The sequence below is a fragment of the Episyrphus balteatus genome, chromosome 2 (genome assembly GCF_945859705.1).
Source record: "Episyrphus balteatus chromosome 2, idEpiBalt1.1, whole genome shotgun sequence".
Taxonomy (NCBI): Eukaryota; Metazoa; Arthropoda; class Insecta; order Diptera; family Syrphidae; genus Episyrphus; species Episyrphus balteatus.
This window is the reverse complement of record NC_079135.1, coordinates 40860604-40887125: the sequence shown is the minus strand read 5'-3', so window position 1 is coordinate 40887125 and position 26522 is coordinate 40860604. Positions and strand designations below refer to the sequence as shown.

General features: G+C 30.8%; 6 protein-coding genes across 6 annotated transcripts; 1 reads left to right on the top strand and 5 right to left on the bottom strand.

The window, feature by feature from the left end:
* The first annotated feature begins 55 nt into the window (after positions 1 to 55).
* LOC129912714 (NADH dehydrogenase [ubiquinone] 1 beta subcomplex subunit 5, mitochondrial) lies at positions 56 to 2363 on the top strand. Its single transcript, XM_055991086.1, has 4 exons — positions 56 to 256; positions 328 to 545; positions 599 to 705; positions 2119 to 2363. The coding sequence occupies exons 1-4, from the start codon at positions 172 to 174 to the stop codon at positions 2258 to 2260; spliced, it is 552 nt and encodes a 183-aa protein (XP_055847061.1). The 5' UTR covers positions 56 to 171; the 3' UTR covers positions 2261 to 2363.
* Positions 2271 to 2995, bottom strand: LOC129912717 (autophagy protein 12-like). The gene is made up of 3 exons (XM_055991090.1): positions 2822 to 2995; positions 2593 to 2729; positions 2271 to 2534 (listed from the first exon to the last, which is right to left on the bottom strand). Exons 1-3 carry the CDS (start codon positions 2883 to 2885, stop codon positions 2412 to 2414), a joined length of 324 nt encoding a protein of 107 aa, XP_055847065.1. The 5' UTR covers positions 2886 to 2995; the 3' UTR covers positions 2271 to 2411.
* Positions 2996 to 8254: 5259 nt separating this feature from the next.
* On the bottom strand, positions 8255 to 12551 carry LOC129909397 (uncharacterized). The gene is made up of 4 exons (XM_055986483.1): positions 12534 to 12551; positions 8927 to 9644; positions 8679 to 8867; positions 8255 to 8595 (listed from the first exon to the last, which is right to left on the bottom strand). Exons 1-4 carry the CDS (start codon positions 12549 to 12551, stop codon positions 8378 to 8380), a joined length of 1143 nt encoding a protein of 380 aa, XP_055842458.1. The 3' UTR covers positions 8255 to 8377.
* A 4293-nt stretch (positions 12552 to 16844) lies between these two features.
* Positions 16845 to 18013, bottom strand: LOC129909396 (uncharacterized). The gene is made up of 2 exons (XM_055986482.1): positions 17498 to 18013; positions 16845 to 17344 (listed from the first exon to the last, which is right to left on the bottom strand). Exons 1-2 carry the CDS (start codon positions 17931 to 17933, stop codon positions 16845 to 16847), a joined length of 936 nt encoding a protein of 311 aa, XP_055842457.1. The 5' UTR covers positions 17934 to 18013.
* A 312-nt stretch (positions 18014 to 18325) lies between these two features.
* Positions 18326 to 19042, bottom strand: LOC129909395 (uncharacterized). Its single transcript, XM_055986481.1, has one exon. The coding sequence runs from the start codon at positions 19040 to 19042 to the stop codon at positions 18326 to 18328; it is 717 nt and encodes a 238-aa protein (XP_055842456.1).
* Positions 19043 to 19383: 341 nt separating this feature from the next.
* LOC129912705 (uncharacterized) lies at positions 19384 to 26522 on the bottom strand. Its single transcript, XM_055991075.1, has 3 exons — positions 26336 to 26522; positions 21328 to 21389; positions 19384 to 20779 (listed from the first exon to the last, which is right to left on the bottom strand). The coding sequence occupies exons 1-3, from the start codon at positions 26348 to 26350 to the stop codon at positions 19459 to 19461; spliced, it is 1398 nt and encodes a 465-aa protein (XP_055847050.1). The 5' UTR covers positions 26351 to 26522; the 3' UTR covers positions 19384 to 19458.

Below are 26522 nucleotides of genomic sequence, written 5' to 3'. Positions count from 1 at the left end.
CTTGGCAGTACTGAAATCTGTCAATTTTGACACAAAACTACATTACCGATCTCCCATCAAAAAACTTCAAAACTGTCACCAAAAAAATTCTAGTCTCGCGATAATCCGAACTTTTTTTGGTGATTTTTTATTTGCACCCCAGAGTTAAAATAAATAATCCATTATAAAAAAATGGTCGTGTTTAGCAGCCTCGTTCGTTCCGCTGGAGCCTTTTCCCAATATCGTGGCATCCTCAACTCTCCCGTAGCTAAATATGGTAAAGTATTCCATTCCACCGTTACGCAACATGCTCCATTCATAACCAAAACAATCTTGCTTGCTTTGTAGCTATCCAAAACCAATTGAGACAAATGAGTGGACATAAATTCGAAATCACACCATCTAGATTCCAATGGCACAAATTCAAGGATATGCTTCATTTTTATGTTATGCTCGGTTTGATTCCAATGACAGCCGTTATATTGTATGCTAATATTTTTGTTGGTCCAGCTACTCTAACTGAAATCCCAGAAGGTTATACTCCAAAATATTATGAAACTCAAAAGGTTTGTAAAAGTAAGAAACTGGAACTGCTTTGATTTTGTATTTCCTCTTTCAGAATCCAATTACACGTTTCATTGCGCGATACATCTTCCCATCGCCCCAACAAGAATACGAGAAGATGTGCCATCATCTTTATGAAGAGAATGAAAAAGCTCAAATTAGGTAAGAATCAGGTTATTGATTACCAGAGTTGTAAAAGATTGCAATCTTTAATGACTTCAATCAAAAGAATGTATTCATTGACTTACATTTGAGACTTAGACTTCAATTTTTGCAATTCCGTAAAAGTATTGCAATCTTTTTTCTTTACCAATGAATTAACTGCATTCAAATGATTGCAGTCTTTGCATTCTTTTTGCAATCTTTCCATTCCTTGGCAGTCTTTGCATTCTTTTGCAGTCTTTTTGCATTCTTTTGAATTCTTTTGCAGTCTTTTGAATTCTCTTGCAGTCTTTTGTATTAAAAAAGAATGCAAAAAGACTGCTAAAGAATTCAAAAGAATGCAAAAGAATTCAAAAGCACTGCAAAAGAATGCAAAGACTGCCAAGGAAGGCAAAAGACTGCCAAGGAATGGAAAGATTGCAAAGAGTGCATGAATACCCAAAAGACTGCAATCATTTGAATGCAGTCAATTTCAATTGATTGACTATCACACAGGGACAAAAATAGTTATTTTTAACTATTGTCATAGTTAAAATCGGGATAACTATTTTGAATTTGGATTTATTTTTGACATTTGATAATTTTACATTCAGATGTATTTTTTAAACTAGTGTATAGCTGCGTTCCTTTGGAAATATTTATCTACTGCTTAGTACTTAAAACTACCTTTGCTATACTGAAAAAGTAGTTCAAAGCAGCTTTAAGTACTAAGCAGTAAATAAATATTTCCAAAGGAACGCAGCTAATAATATCGCCGTAAGAGCGGAATTCATAGTCGTTACTCGAGTTAAGATATTTCTCAACTCCAGTAAGTTGGGAAATATTTCAAGCAATCGCTCAAGGAAATTAAAAATAGGGCTGTGACTTGAGTAAAGAAAAATCTTGTCTTGAAGGAAATTTTTTCCCAAACTCGAAAATTTGACTGATTTGAATTAACTGTCATCAAGAACAAACATTTTTTTAATAGTTCGCCAACATACTTGTCGAATTTGTCGTCAAACTCGTAAAACTCAAACAAATATTCGCGATTAATTAATTTTATTAGTACAAATTTTAATTGTTAAATACAAAAAACAAACGCTCGCAATGACACTTGCGTTTTAATTTCAACTGACTGATAAAAAAACTTAAGCGTTTCCTCAAGTAAAAAGCCTCCTCAGACGCTCACTTGATAAATAATTCGACTCCATTGATGACTATGAATAAGAATTCGCTTGGGCGAATGCTTAAGATATTACTCAACTTGAGTGACGACTATAAATTCCGCCCTAAGTCTCAAGTATAAGTCAATGAATGCAATCTTTTTTTGAATTGTGTATGTGAATTTCATAGACTGCATTCACAAAAGATCGCATTCTTTTACAACCCTATTGATTACCAAGACCGAGTTAATTTATTCTTTTATCATTTCAGGGCATTGGAAAAGGCAGTTCGTGCTAAAATGTCTGAACGTAACGATTACAAAGCCTACTACTACCGCCCAGCCATTGCCAAGTATCACAGGATTTCCAAAGAAGCCGCAGATCATTTGGAATCACTTCGGGGCGACAATTAAACTCTATAACATCATGGCTATATATGTCTATTCAAATAGTATAATACAGTTATAGAAATAAACATGAAATTGTTATATTCTTCGAAATATGACTTAAAATATATATATTTTTTGGTTTTTTATTTATTGTGTCATTTGATGATGATGATGTTTAGCCCCAAGCTTGATTCTTGCAGTAATAGAGGACAAGTTTTCCATTTGTGCCATGACACTCGTAGAGATTCTTGATGAATTGGTCAGGAGAGGGAGCAAATGTTTGATTGACATAAAGGAACTATAAAATAAAAGTTTAAATAAAATAACAAGCATTCCAACAATGTTGAAGTAATTACAAGTTGTTCTTGTGGATCCATTTTAAGATGTTTATGAAAGAATTGCATTATTGAGCTGACTGTTTTGTTTGGATCAACCATCCATTTGCGTTTCTTCATTATTGGTACATTGCCAGTTGCATTTAACAAAATACAAACTAAAAACAAAGAATGGAAGAAAGGAATTGTTAAAAAACATATTTTTGCAGTTCTTGAATTGTTGATTTGGTATATTTTGTATGTTTATTGCCTTTGGAAGTGTCTTTATCATTTGTGGTTTCCTTTTCGGTAGCAGTCACTTCAGTTTCTGACATTATTTAATATTTTTTATTTAAATTTGGTTTGTTTTAATGAATATTTTTTTATTCTTGAAAAAATAGAAAAGAAGTTTAAGGAAAATGAAAAATATATATTTTTTTTATTTTGACAGATGTTTTTGAACTACCTTATCAATAATTTAATGGGGTTGTTACACCATAATTAGTAGTATAGGGTTCGGATAGAAAAGTATTTGAACGGAGCTGAATCTGAACTAGTGCCTACGTTCTGTAACTCTCGCATCGAGAAATTTCTCGCATGAAACACGCAAATCGAAACAAAAATAATGTGAATCGACACAAAAATCATTTTCTCACATTCGTTTGTTTCTATAAACAAAATTTTTCTCGCCTTGAAACATTTCTGAATGAAAATGCTTGACAGACTGGAAAAATTTGAATAAAACTGTGTCTGTAAGAAAATAATCGAGAAAATTTCTCGATGGAACTGCCAAAATTTCTCACAAGCAAAAAGGATGCGAGAAAGTAAGATATTTGAAAAAAAAATTGATAATCTTGCATTAAATGTGAGATGTTACTACTGAAAATGTGTTCACGTTAATTTATTTTTGTGTCACTTAAATTTTCAAAATAAAAAAAAGAATATTAAAGAAAAAAAATGAAAAATTTTCATGTCCTAAACGTGACTTGAACTCGGTACCCTCCACTCGCCGACCGAATGCTCTTCCTTCGGACTACCGAGCCTTGGGATATTTAATGTAAAACTATGTCCATATGACCTTTTATGGCCAAAGGTAAAAATATTTTCCCTTTTTTTGACAGTTTCCAATATATTCCAATGGAATAAAAAACTTACAGGGCTGCTTCTCACATCGAGATACAGACACAGGTTATTTTTCCAAATAGAGAAACGTTTGGAATTTTTGTTTCAAAATTTTTCGATGCGAGAAGTTCTCGACTGAGTTATAGAACGTAGGCACAGATAACCAAACGAGTCGAGTATTGTTTACGAACATCGAGTACTTACTCGAAAAAAACGATCTCGAACAAAAACAATCAACACAACTCAAATATGTTCGAGCTTTCCTGTTTACGAATATGATGACTCGTAAGTAATCTTACATTTCAAACGAGTGCAAACGATAATTTTTCTGTTAAAATCGTAAAATAATCGTAAAATCGGGTAAAATGATCGTGAACATGTTCATGATCAATGTGATCGAATTTAGGTACTCGAATTTACTCGAACTGGAAAGGAAATGTTCATAGTGTTCGAGGGGTTTTTTTTTAAATTAAAAGAGAGTCGCAGTTGGTACACAAAAGTTTCATTTATTTTTATTCAAATTTAATTTGACAAGATAAGGAAATGAAGAAAAACATATAAGAAAAAAATTAAAGAAAATTCAGAAAAAACAGAAAAATCAAATAAAACTTAATGTTAGATAAAAAAATGGAATAAATAAAAGATTCGTAGTTGTTTTAAAATTTGTCATCACTTTTTTTTCGAACATACTCATTTGGATCTCTGATCTGAACTAACAACATAATTTGATCAAGTTATCGATAGATAAAAGAGAAAGCGAGAACGTTATCGATGAATTGCATGAAAACCCAATAGTTTGAAATTGGGAAATGAAACAACGAATAGGTATTTAATTGTTTTTACATGTATAACATAATATATGTTACTTCATTAAAGCTTGGTACGCAGATCGTGCTTAATTTTAGCTCCCATACAAATTATCGAACAATTTTAGCCGAGCTACACGAAATCAATGCTTAGAGCAAGTACAAATTTATTTAGCCATGTCAAAAATGCATCCCAATTCACACTTCCAAATTTTATCATGCACGAAAAAGTGTGACTCATGTGGTATAAATTGCAATTTCATCCTAAAGGCAAGGTCATGTGACACCATATCCACCTAAAGACAGCTATACGTATTTTCAATGGATTAACACCCTGAAGTGATGACTCTACCTCCGTTGAAAATGTATGTCTTTTGCATCGGAGGAGGAGGGCCAAAACAGCCCAATATTTTTTTTAACTTTAATTTTTTTTTTCTGTTTAAAAAAAGGGGTCAGTTCTATGGCGTACGCGTACCTACGTATCTTTATGTATTTTGACGCGCGGAATCTCAATAGAATCAGTTTTGCCCGTACCTTTACCCTCAAAATTTTGAGTAAATTGCAAAAAAAAAACATTAAAAAACCGAATTTTATTGCGAATTTGATGTTTTTTTGCAATTAAAATATTGATGGAGTTCGGGCCAAACTGACTTCAAATAGGTCCGATCAAAAGTACTGACCACTTGTTTACCTACTTAAAAAAAAAATTTTTGTTTGGTCTAAATTTTTAGCTTTTGTGCAATTAAAAAATATTGTTGACGTTATAACACGTAATATTATCTTTCGTAAACCGAATTTACAGACAACCAATTTTGTTTTCGTAATTTTTTTTTTTTTCAAAAGTAGGTATATAAAACGTTCATACAAAATTTCATCCACTTGCTTTCAAAGAAATAATGGTAATATTCTGACTCTTCCCGTCTATGTCAAAGACAATTCATAAAGAGTTCAATAACTTTTTACAAGATTGTCGAGTCATTTTGGTTTTGATTTTATTAGATTTTGCGTTAAAAAATACCTTGAAATTATGTACCTATCATATGAATAAAAATGTTGCATTACCTATATTATGAATATAAACAAAGCGAGTGCAACAAAGAAAAACTCTTGTATTCACCCTTTCGGATGGTTTCACAATATCTCAAAATAACCAAATATTATATTCAGTACTACCAACGATGAAAGTGACTATGAAAAAAATTCCAAATAAAATTTTACATAATTGCTTGGATCTTATTTAACAATTTTTTTTTCTTTTTTACAGCTCAGAATCTATGCATTTATTCGGCTGAGAAAAAAAAACATTCTTTTCTTTTTTGTTTGTCCTTCTTATAAAATGTTTTCAAATACCATAACTTCTATGAGAAATAAATCTCTAAAAAGGGTTCGTACATCAGCTCTTTCGATTTCTTCCAAAAACACCAACTATTTTTGTAAAAAGAGCTTTTTTAGGCTATAATAAACTTTTTGAACTATTAAAGTGGTTGTTTTGAATTTTAAACACAGTAATAACACTTTTACCATATTTTTCTGTTTTATTTTGTCACAAGAAAGTTATTAAATAAATATTAAATCAAGAAATTAAGATTAATTTTTTATGCATAATGTTGTTAGATCAAGATTTGCTCTGTGTCGCCTCTGTAATAGCCGATGTATCTATAAATACATCATTTTCACCTGAATCTCCCACACTTATGAATTCATTCTCTTCACCAACAGATATCAATTCATTATAATCCGGGTCTTCATTCAAATCTGCTACAGTTGAATTGGAGTTTTTTATTACTTTTTTATTAGATTTTTTAGTTGTTGTTGTTGTTCTCAAAGTTGTTGTTGGAATTGATGTTAAACTTGTATAATTTATAGCCAACAGTGGTTGTTGATAAACAGAGAAAAATGATTGTATCCTTTGTACAAACATTTCCAAAATAGGAGGAAATTTTGATTCGATTCCTTCACCGTATATTTTAAGTAAATTATCCAACGAACTATTTGAAATTTCTTTGGACAGTAGATTGGTATTATTTATTGTTATTTCAGATGAATTGTCAAGTGCTACAAAAATATTTCTATTTATTACTGAACCCACGACACTGCTACAGAACGAGAAACAAATAAATGAAAAAATAATTGAACGCGAAGTTGGTAAACGGTTTAAATTTATTTTATTAACCATCATTGATCAAATTGTTATATTATTTAATTTTTAAAATATGTTAATTTACGTCAATGAACAAGTAATATATTGTTGAACCTAAATAATTTAAATAAACACTATGCTCCGGCACAATAGAGTATCTAATTCGCACCACTTTTCGCACATACGTTTAATGACAGACTATTATGAATGGACGGTAATGTGAAGAAATTGCATTTATTTTTTAGTAGTGGACAAGTGAAAGCTATAATATACGCTCACGAAAATCCATGGGCGTAGTTGGATGGGATGTATTGCGGAGCATTTATTTTTATTTATACTCGTACGTTCTTGTTGTCTTTTCTTCAAATCAAAACGAAATTTGTTTGAAAGATTTCCATAGGAATAACAAATAGGAGACTGAATATGTTATACAATGTGTTCAAAAACATGTAAAAAGTTAAATCTATTAACACGTTTTCTATTTCAAAACAATCTTGAACCCTTTAAGTTTTAAGTAGGAAGTAGGTAGTTTCTTACACTTATAGAAAAAGTTGAATTTTGAAGAATTTTGTCAATAAATTTAATTAATTCTGTGCATAGTTTCACCCCCCCCCCTCCTCCTCCCCCAACAGATTCCAACGGATATAACTGAGATTTCAAAGAAATTCTCGGGTTTCATTTTTTTTTTTTTATGTCGCACTTCATGGATTTCGAGATTTTTTTTTATTGTATTTTTTTTTTGGCAAGAAGTACCCCTTAGATTTTTGTCGAAAATATAAAGTATAAATAGAGCTTAAGAACGGAGAAAAAAGACCACATCGAATTAAGCGGATCCCACCTTAAATTAAGCGGGTTTCTGCATGTTTTTTTTGCTAAGATGACTTCCACCTTAAATCAAGGTGACAAATCACATTAATTTCTTAAATGCGCAAATAAGATGATCTCCACCTTAATTAAATCGGAGACCATCTTATTTTTATGTGGAAACATTTTGTGGCAGCCACTGAGGATCGAACCTACAACTGTTGGGTCACTAGGCGAGTGCCTTACCATCATGCTATCTCACTATTGGAAATGAGTATGATAAATTGCAACTAAAGCTTAAGTGTGACTATAATTTATAAATTTTTATTTTTTGACGGTTTTTGGGATGAAAATTCACATTAAAATAAGATGAAGTTCACATTAAATTTAACTGAGTTTAAGTGGAATCACCTTATTTTAAGCGGATATCACCTTATTTTAAGGTGGTGAAATTTAATAGGCGCATCATCTTATTTTAAGGTGCCTTTTTTTCTCCGTGGAGAGACCTTTCTTTTGATGTTTTTTTAATTTCATCTTTTCCTTTTTTCTGTTATCAAAATCTACAACTGTTTTTAATTTCAAAGAAATAACTTGCAACGACAACTTTTCTGAATCATTTTTGAGGGCTTAATGCATCTCAAAGACCCTGACTGACAACTACCGAAAACGAAAAAAAAGTTTACTTTACCAGGATAACGGTTCCAAAACTTTCAAAAGCTATCCCAGTTGATTAATACTTACTCAGGTAAAAAAAAAATGAAAAATGCTTTTTTCTACTTTTTACTTTTGTTGACATGAATGTTTTATTTTTTTTATTTTTATGTTGATGGTGATAAATGTTGATGATCAGTGGTAACTGATCATATATGTTAGTCATGATTTCGTGGAAATGTGTGTTAATGTTTTTTTGTGTTTTAAGACGCAAGAGCTATTAAGATGTTAAATCGATGGTCATCTAGAGGGTTTGTGAGGGGCTCTTTTCAATATCACTTTTTCCAGAAATAGCTGTTCCTGATGGAGCAGAATATGAAATACCATCTTTTCCACTAATAGCCGATGCAATTGGTTTTGCCTGTGCTAATCCACCTTCACCACTAATAGCTAATCCAGCTGGAATTGCTTCGGCAATGCTAATACCTTGATTATCTAATTGTTTTAGTTCAGCAACATTAGCTTTCAATGAAATTAAAGTTTATAAAAAGAAAAAAAGAAATTAGGTACTTTACATTGAGAGTTGATGGGTTTAGTATACTTACCATCAGATGCTGGAATTTCAGGTGAGTCAATTCGTTTCTCAATGGAACCCAAAAATTTGCCAAATTGTGAGTTAGCTGGAGCTTGTTCGTTCTCTTTTTGGACCTTCAGGCTTTTATCATCGAAATTGTCTGCTTGTTGTACTTGTTCCACTGGCAAGCTTGCGGTCTCAGTATTTCTTGCTTGATTTTCTAAAAACATGAATAAAAACTTTATTTGCTCACATCTATTTAATATTTTTTTTTGCTACCATTAGCTTGAGCCTGTTGTTGGACAACACCTTCAGCTATTTTTGCCAAATTCTCTACATTTTCCTGGGCTGGGGCACTTGGGGCAACTTTATCTTCGGGATGCACAACACTTCTAGCACGAATTGCCGAAATTGGTTGAACGGCGAATAGTGGGCTCAATGGTGCGTGGATAGCTTCGAAATTGCTGTAGAACTGTGGTGCTGGAACGCTATAGAAACGACCAGATTCTTGACGTGGAATTTCTAAAAGTTGAACACCTGATTTGAGAACTTCCGCACCGACAGGACTACCTTCGATCTTCTGGCCAGGTTGGATGATATTTTCAAGTCCCTGTGACAATTGTTGTTGCAGTGCTTGTAATTCGGCTTGTACAGTTTGACCAGCAGTAACGAATTGGTTAACAACATTGGTGATGTTTGAAGTCTCCAATTGTTTCAATTGTTTGCCCTGTTGGACGCCTTCTACTTTAGGATACGCACTGATAATATTCTCACTTGGTACATAGAGTAATGTTTGTTCAATTGGGCTTTCGATGCGAGCTAAGTTCTGAACTGGGAATTTGAGCGATGGCTCAAGTTGAACTTGAGCTTGAGGGGTAAGTATTAAAATTTGATGTGGTGCTGGAATCGCTGTCAAGGTTGCAGCAGGAGCTAATAACTGAGGTGCTGGCAGGGCACTTGTAATCGCCAGATAACCCACAAAGGCAATTAAAAACATCTAAAACGAAAAAAAAAAAATACTTTAAATTGGATATAAAAGCACAGAAGAAATCTTGACTTAAAAATAACTTTTATTCGCGAAAAATCAATAAAATACTCGCGTCCAGATGCAGAACAAAGATCTAAATGCAAAACCGGTCAAATAAAACGCTTGGGGGTACCTATTTATTGTGTATATCTTTAATTCTCTTGGAATAGATGCATCCAAGTGGCAGATGCAATGAACAGGTTTCTTAGGATGGGTTCTTGTATCTTGTGCATTGTCGAGGTCAAGATCTTTGCTTTGAATCAATTTTCTTGCAAAAATAAAAAAAAAAATTAATAAAGAAGAACACTTTGTGTTGGAAATAAGAATTAAACCGATCTTCTTTTTAGGTATAATCACGATTTAATAAAAGTTAAATGAAACAAATGTTTCAAAGACTTTGAATTAATATTCACTTTGAGAAAAAAATAAATAAATAAACTGTACAAAAAATCTTACCTTTAAAATGATTCCTAAGTTAATGTTTCTTAATAGAACAATATGATGTTTTGTGTTCTTAACTAGAATTATTATTTAGAACTGCGTGCACCACTAGATCTTAAGGGAAAATGATACAAGGAGCAAAGTCCGAAGCCCTTTTATAAGATTGTCTTGAAGTTATATTTGGTATAATGTCACGCAAAGATGCAGTGCAAATAGTTTTTTGTATCTTCTTTCTTGCAGAATGCAAACTCGTTATGGCCATGAAGATGAGAAAGAAGTTGCTATGATGATGATAACAACGACGACGACGATGAAGAAGACGACGCATCTTGTCCAATAGCATTCCAGGTGCATCAGAATAAGTTTTTATACATAGAAGAGGAATTACTAGTATTCCTAGGTTTGATTCCTTTTTGTGTCTATTTATATAAAAGATGCTTGCACTATTAAGGGCAGGTTTTATTTTATACTTTATTTTTTTTTTGTTTTTGACCATCTTTCAACTTGTTTTTATGCTCGTTCAGTAGTTTTTTGTTGCGGTGGTTGAACTAGTGCATCGCGTTTGCGATCTTTTAAAAATAAATTTTATGTGTTTCAAGATTAAACTTGGTACATACGTATATGGACATAAATTAAAAGCATTATAAATTTTATGAAAATGTTTACAATAAATAAAAATCTCTAGCTAGTTGTTAGTTGGGGTCATACATATGTTAGTTATTAAATTAATTTTGTAATAAAAGATTTTTATTATAAGATACGTATAATCTTTGTATCTCAATGTTACATTTGTACATATATTTATTCTTCTTTTTAACCTTAAGGCGCCATTTATACAAAAAAAATTGAGAAAATCTTTATTTTTAGAAATCTACTGCAAGTTATTTATAACACTGGTCAACAAAATTTGACTTTTTTTGCCACAAGAACCAAAATATACTTTTCTAGTAGTTTTTGAGGTGCTGAATCCGAATCAGAAGTCAGAAAAATTTGATTGGCCTCCGTTTTTGAAATATTACCGTTATAAAATGCTAAAAAACGTATAAAAACAGATATTCTTCTTTCAAAAACTGTTTAAATTTTCCCAATATCTCTGTTATTGCTCGAGATATCTTAAGTTTCAGTTAATAAGCCAAAGAAAAACTAAATTTAATCTAAAGTTTAAGTTACTTGTCACAGAATTTTTGCCACAAGAACCAAAATATACTTTTCTGAAGGTTTTTGAGTTGCTGAACTCAAATCCGCAATCGGAAAAATTCTATTAGCTTGCGTTCTTTAAATATAACCGTTATAAGAAAACTCTTTTTTTGCATTTTATAACGGTAATATTTCAAGAACAAAGGCTAATAGAATTTTTCCGATTGTGGATTCGAGTTCAGCAACCCAAAAACCTTCAGAAAAGTATATTTTGATTCTTGTGGCAAAAAAAGTTTAATTTGGTTGGCCAGTGTTGTTTCTGATTCAAAGACCGCTACTTAAATTTTAAATATCTCGGGCAAGAAAAGAGATATCGGAGAGATTTAAACATTTTTTGAAGGAATAAAACTAGCTCTTATAGGCACCGTTACAAATTTATTCATAATGAATTACTCCACATAAAAACAAAACCTCGAAAACAGCTAAAATTACGTTTTTTGACATTTTCTAACGGTAATATTTCAAAAACGAAGGCCAATAAAATTTTTCTGACTTCAAAATCGGATTCAGCACCCCAAAAACTACTAGAAGAGTATATTTTGGTTCTTGTGGCAAAAACCTTGTTGACCAGTGTAATTAGACAAAAATTATATCTGATTGGGGTATCATTTTTACAAGTTAAAATTTGGTGGGTATATTCACAAGTATTACTTAAGATATAAGCAAAAATTCATCAATTCCTAATAATCTACTGGTTATTTAGGTTCCTTCTTGAAAAATCCACTGTCGTGTGGGATTGTGAGTATTTTTAAACTTCACTTTAAACTTTAGGTACACCCTGAGGAGCTTTTTTTTACCCTGATAATTTTTGTTGATAATAGGTTCTGTTCACAGTTGAAGCCTGCCTAAATACTTAAAATAAACAATCTTGGAGCTAAATAAAACCTGAATAGTTTTTGGATAAATGAAACAAAAGAAAATTGTTTTTTTTTTTTTTTTTTTTTGTGCCAAATGTTCGTACATTGAATCTGTTAAATTTTATAAATAAAATATTGTATGCATGCGGATATTTTGACATATATGAATGTGCGTGAAGCCATACTGGAGATTGATATACATATTATTAGAAGGAAGAAGAAGAAAATTGTAATTTTTGCTTTGGTGTAGTACTCAAATGCGAACGTTTTCATATAATTTAATAAATACAATTTTTATTTTAAAATTAGTTGAGAAACAGAGATTCTTTCTTCTGCCGTACTACACGAATATAGAAGGCGTTACCAGCTTCTGATTTCCCATTGCTTTTCAAAACTCAGAAATTCAAAACTAATGTTCATCGATATCTCCTTTTTAGCCCCTCCTTATAAAAAAAAATAGAGTTTTTTTTTTGTGATTTGTTTCTGGCCATTTTCTCTCATTTTTGGAATTGTTTCCCCTTAACGTAAAAGAGAAGAAATGAAGTATCGTTGGAATTGTCTTTCTCATGCACTAGTTATAAGTTATTAAAATTTAAAAGCAAAACGTAAAAATAAAATTCATAAACAATTTTTCTTTTAGGTACACCAACTACGAAGTTAAATTACTTTACTATTGTTTGCTGACGTTGTTTTGGTATCAAAAGATTTATGTTTTTCTCTTAAAGCTTTCTCAATATTTTTTTTAATAAAAAATGCAAATATAATTTGTTTGCTCAAAATCTTCGTTTTAGCATTCTTAAACTTACCTAAAAAGTCTAGAAAAATCTTACGTCCACAAGTCGCCCTTCTAAAGGTCAAACCAAAAGACAAAATTAACAAAAATACAATAAAAAAAAGAAAAAGTGTTTTATAAATATAATTTGAATTCTTGTAATTACAATATAAATTATTTCGGTTAAGTAAATAATTAAATACTTTCAAGGAATTTAATACTGACTCTAAGAACTCAAAGGAATAGGCCGTCTCTGAAAACAGGAAAACCTCTCTTTTTTTAATAAAATGGTATCGAGTTATTTGATGTTATTTTTGAAGACAAAACAAGAAATTCAGAGACACACAGAAATGATTTTTAATTCGAGTTAATAGAAAAAAGTTTGGAAGCCGTGAAACATCGTTTTTGCAAAAAATTAGAGATTACCTACATCAACCGACACTGAAAATTTCGGGTGGTTTTTTACAGTTTTTGAATTTTCGACCAAGTTGCGTTGGACGCTCGAGTCCAAAAACCTTTCCCCTAGGTTAACAACTATGCCGAATATCAGAACTACCAGATCTGATGCACGACCCGGTTTCTGAGTTCTTTATAACAACTTCTCAATGATCATTAATCATGTACACTTAATTTTTGTTGTTCATACGGTAGTATCATAAATAAACAGCCCTTATTAATTAAGAAGGCAATCAAATCAATTCTTTCATCTCAGCATCTAAAATTGAAGACATATTTCTCAACATACGACGTACCAACAAATCCTTTTGGGAAGCTACAGCATAAATGGAGTTCGATTAGCATGGGTGCGAAAACCTGATAAACTATGCAATTTTGTTGTGATACTGTCGCAACTACATCTTATGAAAAAAATGTTGGCCTAATTTTGTGATTTCGTAATATTAAAAGGTGGTTGTTCTCTGCACTACTTTTTTTTTGACGGGTGCATTCCAACATCTTGATAATTTCGCAAAATTTCGGATCAAATATTTTATTTAAAAAAATATACTTACTGTATGTTTTATCTTTGAATCTTAAGCCGGGTCCATATTATGTTGATTTGTAACTAATGTAGAAATGTAATCCCACTTTCAACTTAGTATCAAAAATTCTTTTTTGATATTTTTTAAACGCCTTATTCTTATAACATTATTCATATAACATATACTGTACGTATGTGTCTATATTTTCTCTACATACTTGAAGGTACTTTGTCCCCTCCACCTTTTGACTGAATAATGTAGGTTTTAAGCATATTACATCATTCTTTTACATTTTGTTGTATCTTAGAATAGACACAGTTTAAATGAATTCAAATGAGTTAAAAAATCGATTGTTAAAGTATGTTAAAATGATAACAAACGAATTAATATAAATTATAAAGTCTTTCATCTATTTCAAGATTTCAATCTAATTTTGAAAGTAAACGAAATTCTTGAAGGAAGAAAGTGCTACATTGTATACGTCAGGTGAGGGTGATATTTTTTTGAAAATTTCCACACATCGTTGTACCCTTCCTTACACCTATAGAAACCTATAAGAAGGATTGAGTGCAAATTTTATTATTCTAAAAAACTTTTTTAAATGCAATGTACATATATTGAAAATAAATAAATTTATCATTTTTACCAAATAACGTTTTTTTATTATTTTTTTTTAGCCTTAGTTAAAAGTGAAAACTGTTATGAAGACGTATAAGGTTATGGTTTCACGAGTCATCAATTTTAAGTGATTAAACGCTCTATCGTAGCTACGTCTCACAGCTCTAAATTTTTTTCAAAAATTGTTAGAAATAATAATTTTCATTACCCAATTTGAAGGCAGCTTGAAATTTTAAGGGCTTTCATTGAAACCGAAGGTTTTATGACTGTGGTGGGACAAGTATTAAACCCTTGACTGCCAAACTTTTTAGTGCTTAACATGAGGTGTCACCGACAAATTATGGCCATGACACCCAAAGGCTTAAATAGTATCTAGCATGACGATATATTCATCTTGAAAATAAAGATTAAAGAAGAATTACAACCTTAAACAAAGTTTATTAAAAAAACTCGAACTCTAACAAAAAGCACCTTATTAATTAAATTAAAAAAATAGATTTGAAAGAATTTGTGTAGATACCTGTGTAGGTAGTGAATTTTATACCTTAAAATAAATTATTTTTGGAAATTATAGAATTTTATATCTGCAAGATTTGCTTTAATGATACAAATTGATTAGAATATTAGAGTTTTTTATTTTCAAGTACTTCGCCTTATCTGACATGTTAGGTTTCGTCTTAGTACCACAAAAGTACAGCTACAGCTACAAGTATTTATATGGTACTAATACTAAGAATTTCAATTTTTATTTGTAAAGTATTAAAATTTAAATTAACTTTCTATATTCCTCAAATCAAAAGTTAACAATTTCATTTAAATAACCTATTACAATCGTATTTATACACACTAGCCGACCCCGCACTCAAAATTCGAGTGCCAATTGTAACTTTTATTTATGCTCAAATAAGCACACTATATAAATCACTTTATTTACTACTAAGAATATGCAACACTTAATTTTATTCGAAATTCGAGAATGTCTTCGAAGGTTCTCGTCTTTGCTTTTAGAAGTTTCCACTTCCAGAAGGGAGAGGGCGTGGTTCAGCACATTTGTTTTTGTTTTTTTCCTCCATTTTAATTTATTGTTTTAATCTATTTCGGTAAAAAAAAAATAAACAAAGTATACATTCTGCACATCTAGATAAAATTTCCTATCGTTCGGTATATAATTTATGCCCCTTCGGTTATTGTGGGCCGCGTATTTTGTACCACAAAATAAGTGTTTGCCGTTTTATTATATGATTTACATACTTTTCCAAAGATTTTAACTCGGTTGACTATGGTTTTGGTTTAAAAAAAGTTAAACTGCTAAATTAACCAGCATAAAATCATGTCAAGTGTTTGACAACGAAAATCAAGATTTTTAATACTAGGAAACGAATTAAATTACTTGTCATACAATATTTTATTAATTAATTGATTAGTTTTATAATTTTAATAAGATTTACATTGGTATAGATTACACGGTGTTACAAAAATGAGGTTTTAAAATATACGCGGGCGGATACCTATCAGGTTTTGTAGAGCTAGTCGCACTGAATACGAAACGGTATTTGAAAATCCCCTAACACCCCCAAAATCTGGAGTTACGGGCAAAAAACGGTTTTTTGGACCTTCACCCATTGAAAAAATTCTAGCTTCGACAATTTTTTACCCATTTTCGATTTTTTTACAGTTTCTGATAGAAGATAAATATACCTTTTTAACAATGTATAAAATATGTAACTCGGTTAAACCACTAAAAATTTATAAGATGTCAAAGTTCAAAAATTCAATTTTTTTTGTCATTTGCCCAACTTCGGTATCAATTTAAAATATATGTTTTCGAAACAACATGCTATTTAAAAAATATCAATATATCAAAAATCACTTCAAAATTGGCTTAGAAAAAAAAATTTTTCGATTTCAACCCAGATACAGAAATTCGAACTTCTAGGTATAGAACAAACATGTTGTTTCGGCACGTAGTAGGATAACTTGGGCGCCAGGATTTGATAACGGGTTTTTGTAGAGGAGCTCAATACAATCATTTTTGTTCTTTGGAAGGGGGGGTCTATCTCTCCCCGTTTAGGTGGAAGGGGCATTTTTCTAAAAAAAAATTATTATCAAAATAAAAAAAAAAATTATGAAAAAATAACGCCAACACTTACAGTAATAAATGATACCATTTCCGAAAGGAAAAATTGTACATTTGATTCTAATATTTAAATCAATAAAATATAACCAATAGTTTTTGAAATAATCGATTTCAAAGTTATTATTATTAGTTTTATAATTTTAATAAGATTTACATTGGTATAGATTATTATGAGTTATAAAATGATGACAATAAATAATTTCTATATGCCATATTACTAAGATATTTGCTTTCGTTAAAATCTGCTGCTACTGGTTGAACATTTAAGCTTTTTGGTTCAATGTCAGCTTGGATCTTGGACATTTGTTGTTTGTCTTGGAAGTTAATTCTATCCATAAATCTGGGTTCAACAAGTAAAATATTTAAACCAGCTTCATTTTCAGTGTTAGGTTTTTGACCTTCGATTCCTGATCGTTTCGCAATGTTTTTTTCCTCTAGTAATTTAATACCCCCTGAGGTAGAACGTGGTGCATTTGCTTTTTGAAAAGCTTTAATGATAATATCATTTCTAGTCGGGACATTAACACTGAATGCTGCAGCTTCCTCAGGTGATACACCAGCTATTGCTGTTGCTTTTGGTGCCGAAACTGCTAGACCTTCACGACCAGAAATTGCAACTGCATTTGGTTTTGATGAAGCTACACCTCCTTCGCCAACAATTGAGAGACCTTAAAAATAGAAAAAAGTGTTAAAATCCTACTTAGAAAACATGAGAAGAAATTTCAAAACCAAGGAAAAAGAACTGAAAAAAAGTAAAAAAAAACGTAATCACTTTTCTGAAAATAGGTAAGAGATTCCTCAGTTTTGTCTATAAGACTTACCAACTGGTTTTGCCTCAGCAACAGATGCATCTTTTTTCGGAGCGTTCACTAAAACACTTTCTCCAGAATCGTCATAGGGTTCATCCTGTGTAACAGACACCATCATATTATCTCCATTCTGAACAGGTAAATCCCCTACTTGTGCCAAGGGACTATCATTAACAGGTTGAGGCCTAAATTGTGTATTACTGCCTTGAAGAAGTTTGCTAAAATCTTTTATTTCTCCATTTTGTTGCAACTGAGCCAGACTCTGTGCTGCAAGACCTAATTCAAATAGACTATCTGCATATGATTTGTTGTCCTCTTCGCTAAAACTTCCCTTTTGTTTAGCCTTCTCTTGGATTGCCACCAAACGAGCAGCAGAATTTTGAATTTTGTTGAAAAAAGTATCCGAACTGCCTCGACCTTCGGCATATTTGGGATTCAGAACAACCATGGTGTTGAATTTTCCATCTTTGCTAACATTGAGCGAATGGCCTTTGAGTCCTCCGTAATACGGAAATGACACAACATCACCATTGCTGTTTAATCTTCCCAATCTTTTGCTACGATTATAGATTTTTTGTTTCATTCATTTCCAAAGGCTGTTTCAGTTCAAATATTTATTATAGTTTGGCGATAGAAAAAAAAGATTGAAGAACCAGCAGAAATACAAACTTTTTTACCAGAATTTTGAAATAGAATAAATTTAAGAATTGTAAAGAAAGCCTTTATTTACATAGAATATGACAAAAGAAATAGCTTAAGCGTAAGTTAAATTATACATTTGGTGAAGAAGCTTATAAAATATTATAGGAAAAATCAAGAGTTCGAATATTCGAACTATCGTTACTCAATAATATCCAATATCAAATCTGCCTGGGCATGCGCCCGTCCACCAGCTCCAGCTATAGCCACTGATTCAGGATTGAAAAATACATTCGTTGGTACTCCTTTCTTTAAAACAGCTCTTGATATTGGTGCCGATATTGCTGTTCCTCCATTACCAACTATAGCTTTCGAACTTGGTTGCAATATGAGAGAAGCTGTTTTCCTGTCAGAGCTCTGAACATTCGAATTGTACGGAAGGAAATAGGAGCCAAATGATATATCTGGCACACTATTTCCAGCTGATGTCTTACCAGTAGCTTCTACTTTGATATCTCCAAAATATTCGCTATCGCTTGCTTTAGGCTTCGATTTTTTCAAAGGAAACTTTTCTACAGATGCAATTTGATAGTACGGTGTTCCTGGAATTGGGACAATATTTTCAATCTCAAACGTAGGATTGACTTTTTGAACAGCTGCTATCAAACGGCCGTCATTTTTCAGGCCATTAGAAGACTTGCTTGTCAGCTTATTACTGGTGCTTGGTGGCTTTGTAGTTGGCTCAGGGAATTTCTTACTTGGTTTCTCTGTTTGCTTTAGTGTTTTTTGTTTAAGGTTTTGATTAGATAACGAAGGCATAACGTTTGAGCTGTAAAAGTAGGAATATGGATACGGATTCAGAAATAAACCCGAATTAGCGTCCCAGGAATTAGGTTGTACAACATCGAGCGCTGTCATTGTTCTGTATTTTTTACTAAAAAGCTGTACATTATTGTTGCTGATAGAAGGCGGGTTGTAATATGCAGTTGACGGAAAGAAGTAGGGCATTTGAGGCCAAGAGTTAAAGCTTGAAGGCTGCCATCTAGATAATTTAAGTTTGTTAATAAAGCACCGATTTATTTGGTATTCTTTGTTAAAAGAAAGATGTTAATAAAATTTGTATGCTTAGGTTATGGTAATAGCGTGTGTTATTAATGAAGAAAAATACAAGTTATTATGTTTTCTTTTAATTTGTGTATATTTTAAAATATAATATTCTTAAAAGGCTTAAGCACATTTCAACTAATAATTAAGTCCTACTTAAAAATACGCCTACTCTGAGAATTGTACTAAATTTAATTGTTTTATTTTATTTAAAACTAAAATTATATTTATTATAGAATTTGGCTATTATCATCTGGTGAATAATAGACAATCGGACCGGTAGCCACTAATTGGCCCTCATCAGTAAAACTTCTGCCAGAGTTTGTTCGTTGGAGGGCGTCTTTTAAGTCAGTAGATTCTGGAACGGCGATAATTTTGGCACCAGGACCAGCAATTGTAAGACTTCTAGGATGAGTTAGAGCATATCCACCGGGACCAACAATAGCAGTTCCCCCACTACCGGCAGTAGCAACACCACCCGGGCCAGCAATAGCTATACCGCCTTTTCGAACCTTAAGTCGCTGTATTATGATTCCACTTTCTTTGAGAGCCTCTTTCTGTACTTCGGCCATATCAGGCTTGCGTAGTCCGGCGAAAATGTGTTTTTCGTTATCTTGGGGGTAATCACCTTCTTCCGATGAGTCTGAATCATAGTTATCAATTGTAACTGCATCGGGTCTCACTTGTTGTTGTGAATATTGTGGCAACTCTAGCGGAACAGATTGTAAGACTGGCTTAACTTCTACATTTTGTGCGTTCACTGAACTAGGACGTTTGAAAAATCCGCCGAAGTGTGTTTTCAATGACTCAGTTGGTGGTGCCTGAGTTGTTGTTGTCGTTGTTGAAGGTGAAGTAATAAATTTTTGACCAATGGAAACTTGAGGTTTTGTGTTAAGCTTTTGTTTTTCTGCTGATAACTTCGAAAATGGTCGAATAGTTGGCAATTTTTCAATTTTAATCAATTTTTCGTTCTTATGATAGTCCATTGATTTTTCGTTAACGTTCAGCTGACGCGGAACAAAATACAAGCGCAGTTTGGGTTCCAAACGTTTTTCTTGTGTATTTCTAGGAGTTTCTTGGTAATCTCCCACAACTTTATAGTCGATAAGTTTAAATTCACGAAGATTGTTATCATTTTGTGTTGGAACTATAAATTGTTTAACTGGTTTTTGGAAATCAGTTTCCAAATCATCGGGGTGTCGATAATTATAGAAGTAAAGCTTAGAATCAGGAGATTTAATGGATTTGGAGCTTAGATTAGGAGGATAGGAATTTCTGAAATAGTTCAAATTTCGAATTGATGGCTGAAGAATGCCACTATTTATAGATTGCGAATGAAATGGATGATATGCAGGTTTTGGGAAGAGGAATTGATTTGAATCGAGGAGAGATGGTGAGGGACTTTGTTCTTGTTTCTTGACATAGCCCAATGCAACATTGATTTTATTGATTTCTTCTAAAATTCGTTTGGCTTCGGACGATTTTTGTTCGTTATCATCTTCAAATCGAAAAGTTTCTTCTGGAAATTTAACCAGCCTTTGTTTTTCAATTCTGAAATCAAATGGTTTGTATGTTTTCATTTTATATATATTTTTGTATTATATACGTGTATATTTATGTAAGTCTTTGGGGGATTAACATTTTTATATACACAGTTATGGGAGTAAAATTAACATAGTTCAAGTGTAACAAAATTGAAATGTTATGAAGTAATTCTTTAATTTATTTAATTATGTTGAGGTTTTAAAAATAGATTTTATGTACATTTTTCAATTAAATCTACGTTTATATTGCTGGGTAGTGTTTATAATCTTTAAAATAAGTTTAAAGAACTGTAAGTAACTATTGTGGTCCATTTTAGAAATAATAATATACAACTTCCTAAGATCATTATTTAGGCTAATTTTGTAAAATGAACGGTTAAATATTGACTTGAAGTGAGTGTAGCCATTCAAACTAAGAGTAGGTATATAAAATGTGTTTTTTGAAGAGAGAATGTAATTCTATGTTGAAGTTTTGCAGGCATGCAGTAGGAGAAAAAAGCAAAGAAAATGTTAAAAAGCTGATTTCTTAAACAAAAGTATACATGAGTTACTTACTCGACAAGGCCGTCAGCTGGATAAGCAGAACTTAGTAAAAGCTTTGTTGCCAAAAGCGTTACCTGAAAAACAAAAATACACCGTTATTACAGAATAAAGTAAATAAAATTATAACATAGTCATGTACACATTTATTTTGTGTAGATAAATAGATATTTGGTTTAAATAATAGATATGACTTCTTTTTCTTTGGCATTGATAAAATAAGTACCAAATAAAAGATACTATTGAGCTTGAGTAAGAAGCTCAATATAAAATTTGGGGATAGTATTATAACTTAGGCGGCAAAAAAATAACGGATGCAAGTAGAAGACTCAAATTCAAGCATTTTCATTTGCTCTTTGATGTTTAAACCATAACAGAAATGCAAGTGCTTCTCGCCAAGACATCCGTCAATTAAAAAAAATGCATTTGAAATTGAAAAAAATATTTTTTGCAAATAAAAAAAAAATATTTGCATTGAAAAAAAAATTTACTGCGACTGAAAATATTTTGCATTAAAAAACAAATTGTATTGCAAATGAAAAATATTTGCATTGAAAATAAAATTTTTATTGCAAATAAAAATATTTTGCATTCAAAAAAAAAAATTTTATTGCAAATACAAATTTTTCTGCATTGAAAAAAAAAAAAAAATCAATGCAAAGTGTGTGCATTCAATATTTTTTTTTAATATTTGCGAATTTCTTACAATTTTGAGTATTTGACCATATATAAGGTTCAATTTTATGATTGAAATAGCTAATATATGGTCAAATATTCAAAATTGTAAGAAATTCGAAGAATTCGACACATTTTGCATTGAATTTTTTTTTAATGCAAAATATTATTATTTGCAATAAAAATTTTATTTTCAATGCAAATTTTTTTCATTTGCAATACAATTTTTTTAATGCAAAATATTTTTAGTTGCAATAAATACTTTTTTTTTTTAAAACAAATATTTTTCAGTTGGAATAAAATTTTTTTTTCGATGCAAATATTTTTGAGTTGCAATAAATATTTGTTTTTCAATGGGAATTTTTTTATTTTGCAATACAAAATTTTTTAGAAATAGGTTTTATACAGCATTGCCCATTCGAAAAATTTAATTTTGTTCATGTTTTTAATTTTTTTTAAGTTTATTTATTAAAAAAAAATTAAAAAATGCGAACTTGCACCAATTGTTTCAGTGTTTTTTAATTTTCAAAACTCAATCAAAAGTATAAGCTTTCAATATTTCGCCACTATTATATATCAAAAGAGAAAAGGTACATGCGACACAGTCGTGCATTTTATTTTATACATTTTAAATCTTGCTATCGATCTTTTTTTAAGCGAAGAAACAAAATAATAAAAAAAAACTGAGGCAAATCAGACATGCTATGTATATCACAACACTACTCCGAAGAAAGTAGCACAATACACACGACTTCTCAACAATGTGTCTAACTAACTTACTCAACATGAATCTCGAGAACAAAGAACAGATGAAAAAAAATGTATCTGAACTTGAACCATTGATCGTTGAGAGAATCTCAAGATTTTATTAAGTGGTATTCATACGCAACGGCTGGATTACCTAGGGAGAATTTTTTGAGGCGATACAATTCTTAATAGGGCCTGTGCCCATGTTCTGTAACTTTTATCACTGGCGATAAAATATTTGAATGACTTTTAAATCCATTAAATCTCATCAAAATAAAAGAAATTTTGTTCCAGATCATAATTTATTAATTCATAAATTCTGAATTTGAAAGAATGAATTTTAGAGACGTTGAAAAACGTTTATCGCCAGTGATAAAGTTACAGAACAGGGGCCCTGGTCCTTTTTTGACTATGATTCAAATAAAATGTAAGTTTTTCCTTAAAATTCAAAAGAATGAAAAATTTATATTTTCATGTTTGAATGGTCTTAGAAAATAATATTGTGAGACACCAAAGACATTTCAGTAATATTAAAATGAATAAAATAAAAAATACATTTGAAATCTGCTTTAATTTAACTTTAAAAATTACACAACTTTTTATGCTGATGCCGTGTTTTGGGATAGATTCCATCATCATGTTTAAAAAACATTTAATAATACGTGGTTTTAATTCGTTTTTTTTTTTAATTATTTATTTTAAATTATTACCTACAAGATGTCCATGCAATTTAGATTTTAGTTTGCACAAGAAACATTACATACACATTACATAAAACAAATAAAATATGTCATAACCTCAAACTAGAGCCCCAATGAAAAACGGTCTTAAAAACGGCGTTTCCTTTGTCTTATACTAAATCCGACACCATTCACACTGTCATTCTTATGATGTCGTTGAACTTTATAATCAATTCTTTCACGTCCATTCGGAGTCAGAACAGGTGAAGTGGTTTGCTTTTCTTAATAAAAATCAATTTCGAGTAAAATGTGTGTAGGCACAAAGCACATTTGTGTCGGTGTGTGCTCATTTGCATTCAAGTATGAAATTAAAATTACTTTGTTTGATATACCCAAACTAGGTTAAGATGACATTCAACCTGACATTCATCTCGTTTTGTAAAGAAGAATGAAATGTGATAAGATAAAATAACATTTAAACGGGTTTTGAAAGAAATTATCAAAGAGCCCTTAAATTGTTTTAGATACAAAAAAAAGTCGGTTAAAGCACATTCCGTTCAAACTGTAACATCAAAGTGAAATGATACAGTAGAAACCCCGTTTGTCGAATTTCATTGTATAATATGTGATTGGAAGGGAAATGAGAGGATGGCAGATAATTAAAATTTGCACAAACGTATAAGCAACAATCCTATTTGATGTTTTATTTATACCTTTATAAGCTGAGAAATCATATACACAGGTGGAGAATCGGCTATCATTTGTGATGCTTAATTCAAAACCGTTAAGACACAAATATAACTTTTACTATACTTGTTTTTAGTCGATGTTATTAAAAAATTAAAAAAAATATAAAATTCAAAATTTGGTGCTAGTTTTTCAGAAAAATATGTTATTTTTCCACCATTTAAAAATTTAAAAAAAAATTATGATTGAAAAATAAGTAAATGAATCCATCTAGCAATTGTGACTATAAAGAAGAAACGGTGTAAGTTTCAGCTTTATCGGATTATAAGATTTTGAGCTATCAAGCAACCAAACTAAAAAGGTTTTGTTTAGAGAAAAAAGTCTTTAAAGTTTTCTCAAAAAAAATAACAATTCAATTAACATATATTAATGGATGTTTCAGGAGCGATTCTGTGCGATAATTTTACGCAAACAAAAATAAGTTTTGGTGGTCATTCTTACTGTAAAATGAAATTGATTATGCAAAATCACTACGTTTCCTTGAAGGAGTAAAAAACTAATTTTGAAAAACAAAATTTTAGATAAAGAAAAATGATTTTGAAAAATCAAAGGCAACAATTTCTTTTTTTTAAATTAAGTTTTTTGAATAATTTCTAAAAAAATTAACATTAATGTACTTTTGCAGTACTTTTTTAAACGGAGTTTTTTTTATACGACGTTCATAATTATGTTAAATACTGTTTAGATAAATCTAGAGCAAATATTCTGAATGGCTTAAACACTACAGCCTAAATAACAAGACCAACAAAAACAAAGAAATGTCTGTAATTTTAAATTAATTAATTAAAATTGACAATACAAAGATGGAGAAATCCTAAAAGTGACTTTTGTCATCACTTCCGTCAGTCTGTGAGTACACATTTTCACTACTTGAATGGGTGAAGGATTTTTTTTTCATATTTTAGCAAAAAAGTTTCTCTGGCATTCTGAAAGTCAATAATGTTTTTTTCAATATTATCACTTGGAATGGATATCTCCGGCTCTGATATAACATAATTCAGTTACTCTTTCATTTGTAAAAAAGGCTCTAATTTTTTTTTTATTTTTTAGACAAGGCCAATCTTAAGATAAAATTTTTCGAGAAAATCATTTTGAACGGCACCTTTCATTGAACCTTTTTTCATTTTTGAATTTCTGCTAAGCGAGTATGTATTTCGATTTCATGATTTTTATTATAGAAAAGATGTTTTCAAAACTTAACATAAATTAAGAACAAAATATTCAAAAAAAAAAATTTTAAACTTTTAGTTTGGATAATAACCCTTGATCATATTTCACCAGTGATCAAAATTGAAAATAATTTGTATAACAAAAAAAAATAAAATCATCTCTGCACGGCTCCCACTTCTTTTTCATTAGAACGAAAATAAAACTAAATTTTACCAAAAATGACACATGGAAATTATAATCTTATGCATGTTATTGGTTAAATATTGCAAAATACTTTTATTTTATATTTACAACACAAAAATTCCAATTGAATTTTTTGCAACGAAATAGAAGTTTCTAATTGCGGAGTTTTTATTGTAAACTGACAAAAATAAAAGAAATGCACCATTATGTATTTATGTCCTTAAAAACAAGTAGCCATCATAAAGGCAGATTATGCACTCGCAAAAAAGTCCAACAATGGACTCATAAATGAAGAAAAAAGAAAAATTACATCTCAGTCACGATAATTTAACTTCTAAGTTAAAATTCTATGAACTATCTTTCAATTTATGCTGATGAAGATTTATGGGCAATAATCAAAATCAATTTTTCTATCATCATGTCCATTTAGACATCATGCCCACAGATTTCGGCATTCTTTTTATATCAAAAATTCCATCATTCAGCCGTCTCAATCAATTTAAATTCATAAAGTACAACTAAGATTAGGTTTTGCTAATAGCAAAAAATTGCGATATTTTTTGGTTTGTGTCGAATTATTATTCAGTATGCTTGCTGGGCGCGCGTGTTTGTCCTTCGTCTCACCCTAAATGGTTTGATGAAATATTTTTCAATCATCACATAAGGTACTAATATATTATCTTCAAGATAAATCAATGGATTTTCCAAGAATATTTTTATGAGTGACGAAGAACATAAAATTAATCACTTTTAAGAACTTTTCTTTTGTCTTTTGGTTTTATGAAAAAGGATAATGAATTTAATATAGAAGGAACACTTACAAAAATTAAATTCATCTTTTGTTTTTTTCTCTTTTTGATGATAAAACACACTTTTTGATTCACTTGAAATTATATATATCACACACAGTTGTAGTCCTCAAGATCGGTATACTTCTTTTGCTTGAAATATTCCTGAGCACTGCAATGATGGCCACTCGCTGTTACGTCGGTTGATACCAACTTGTCA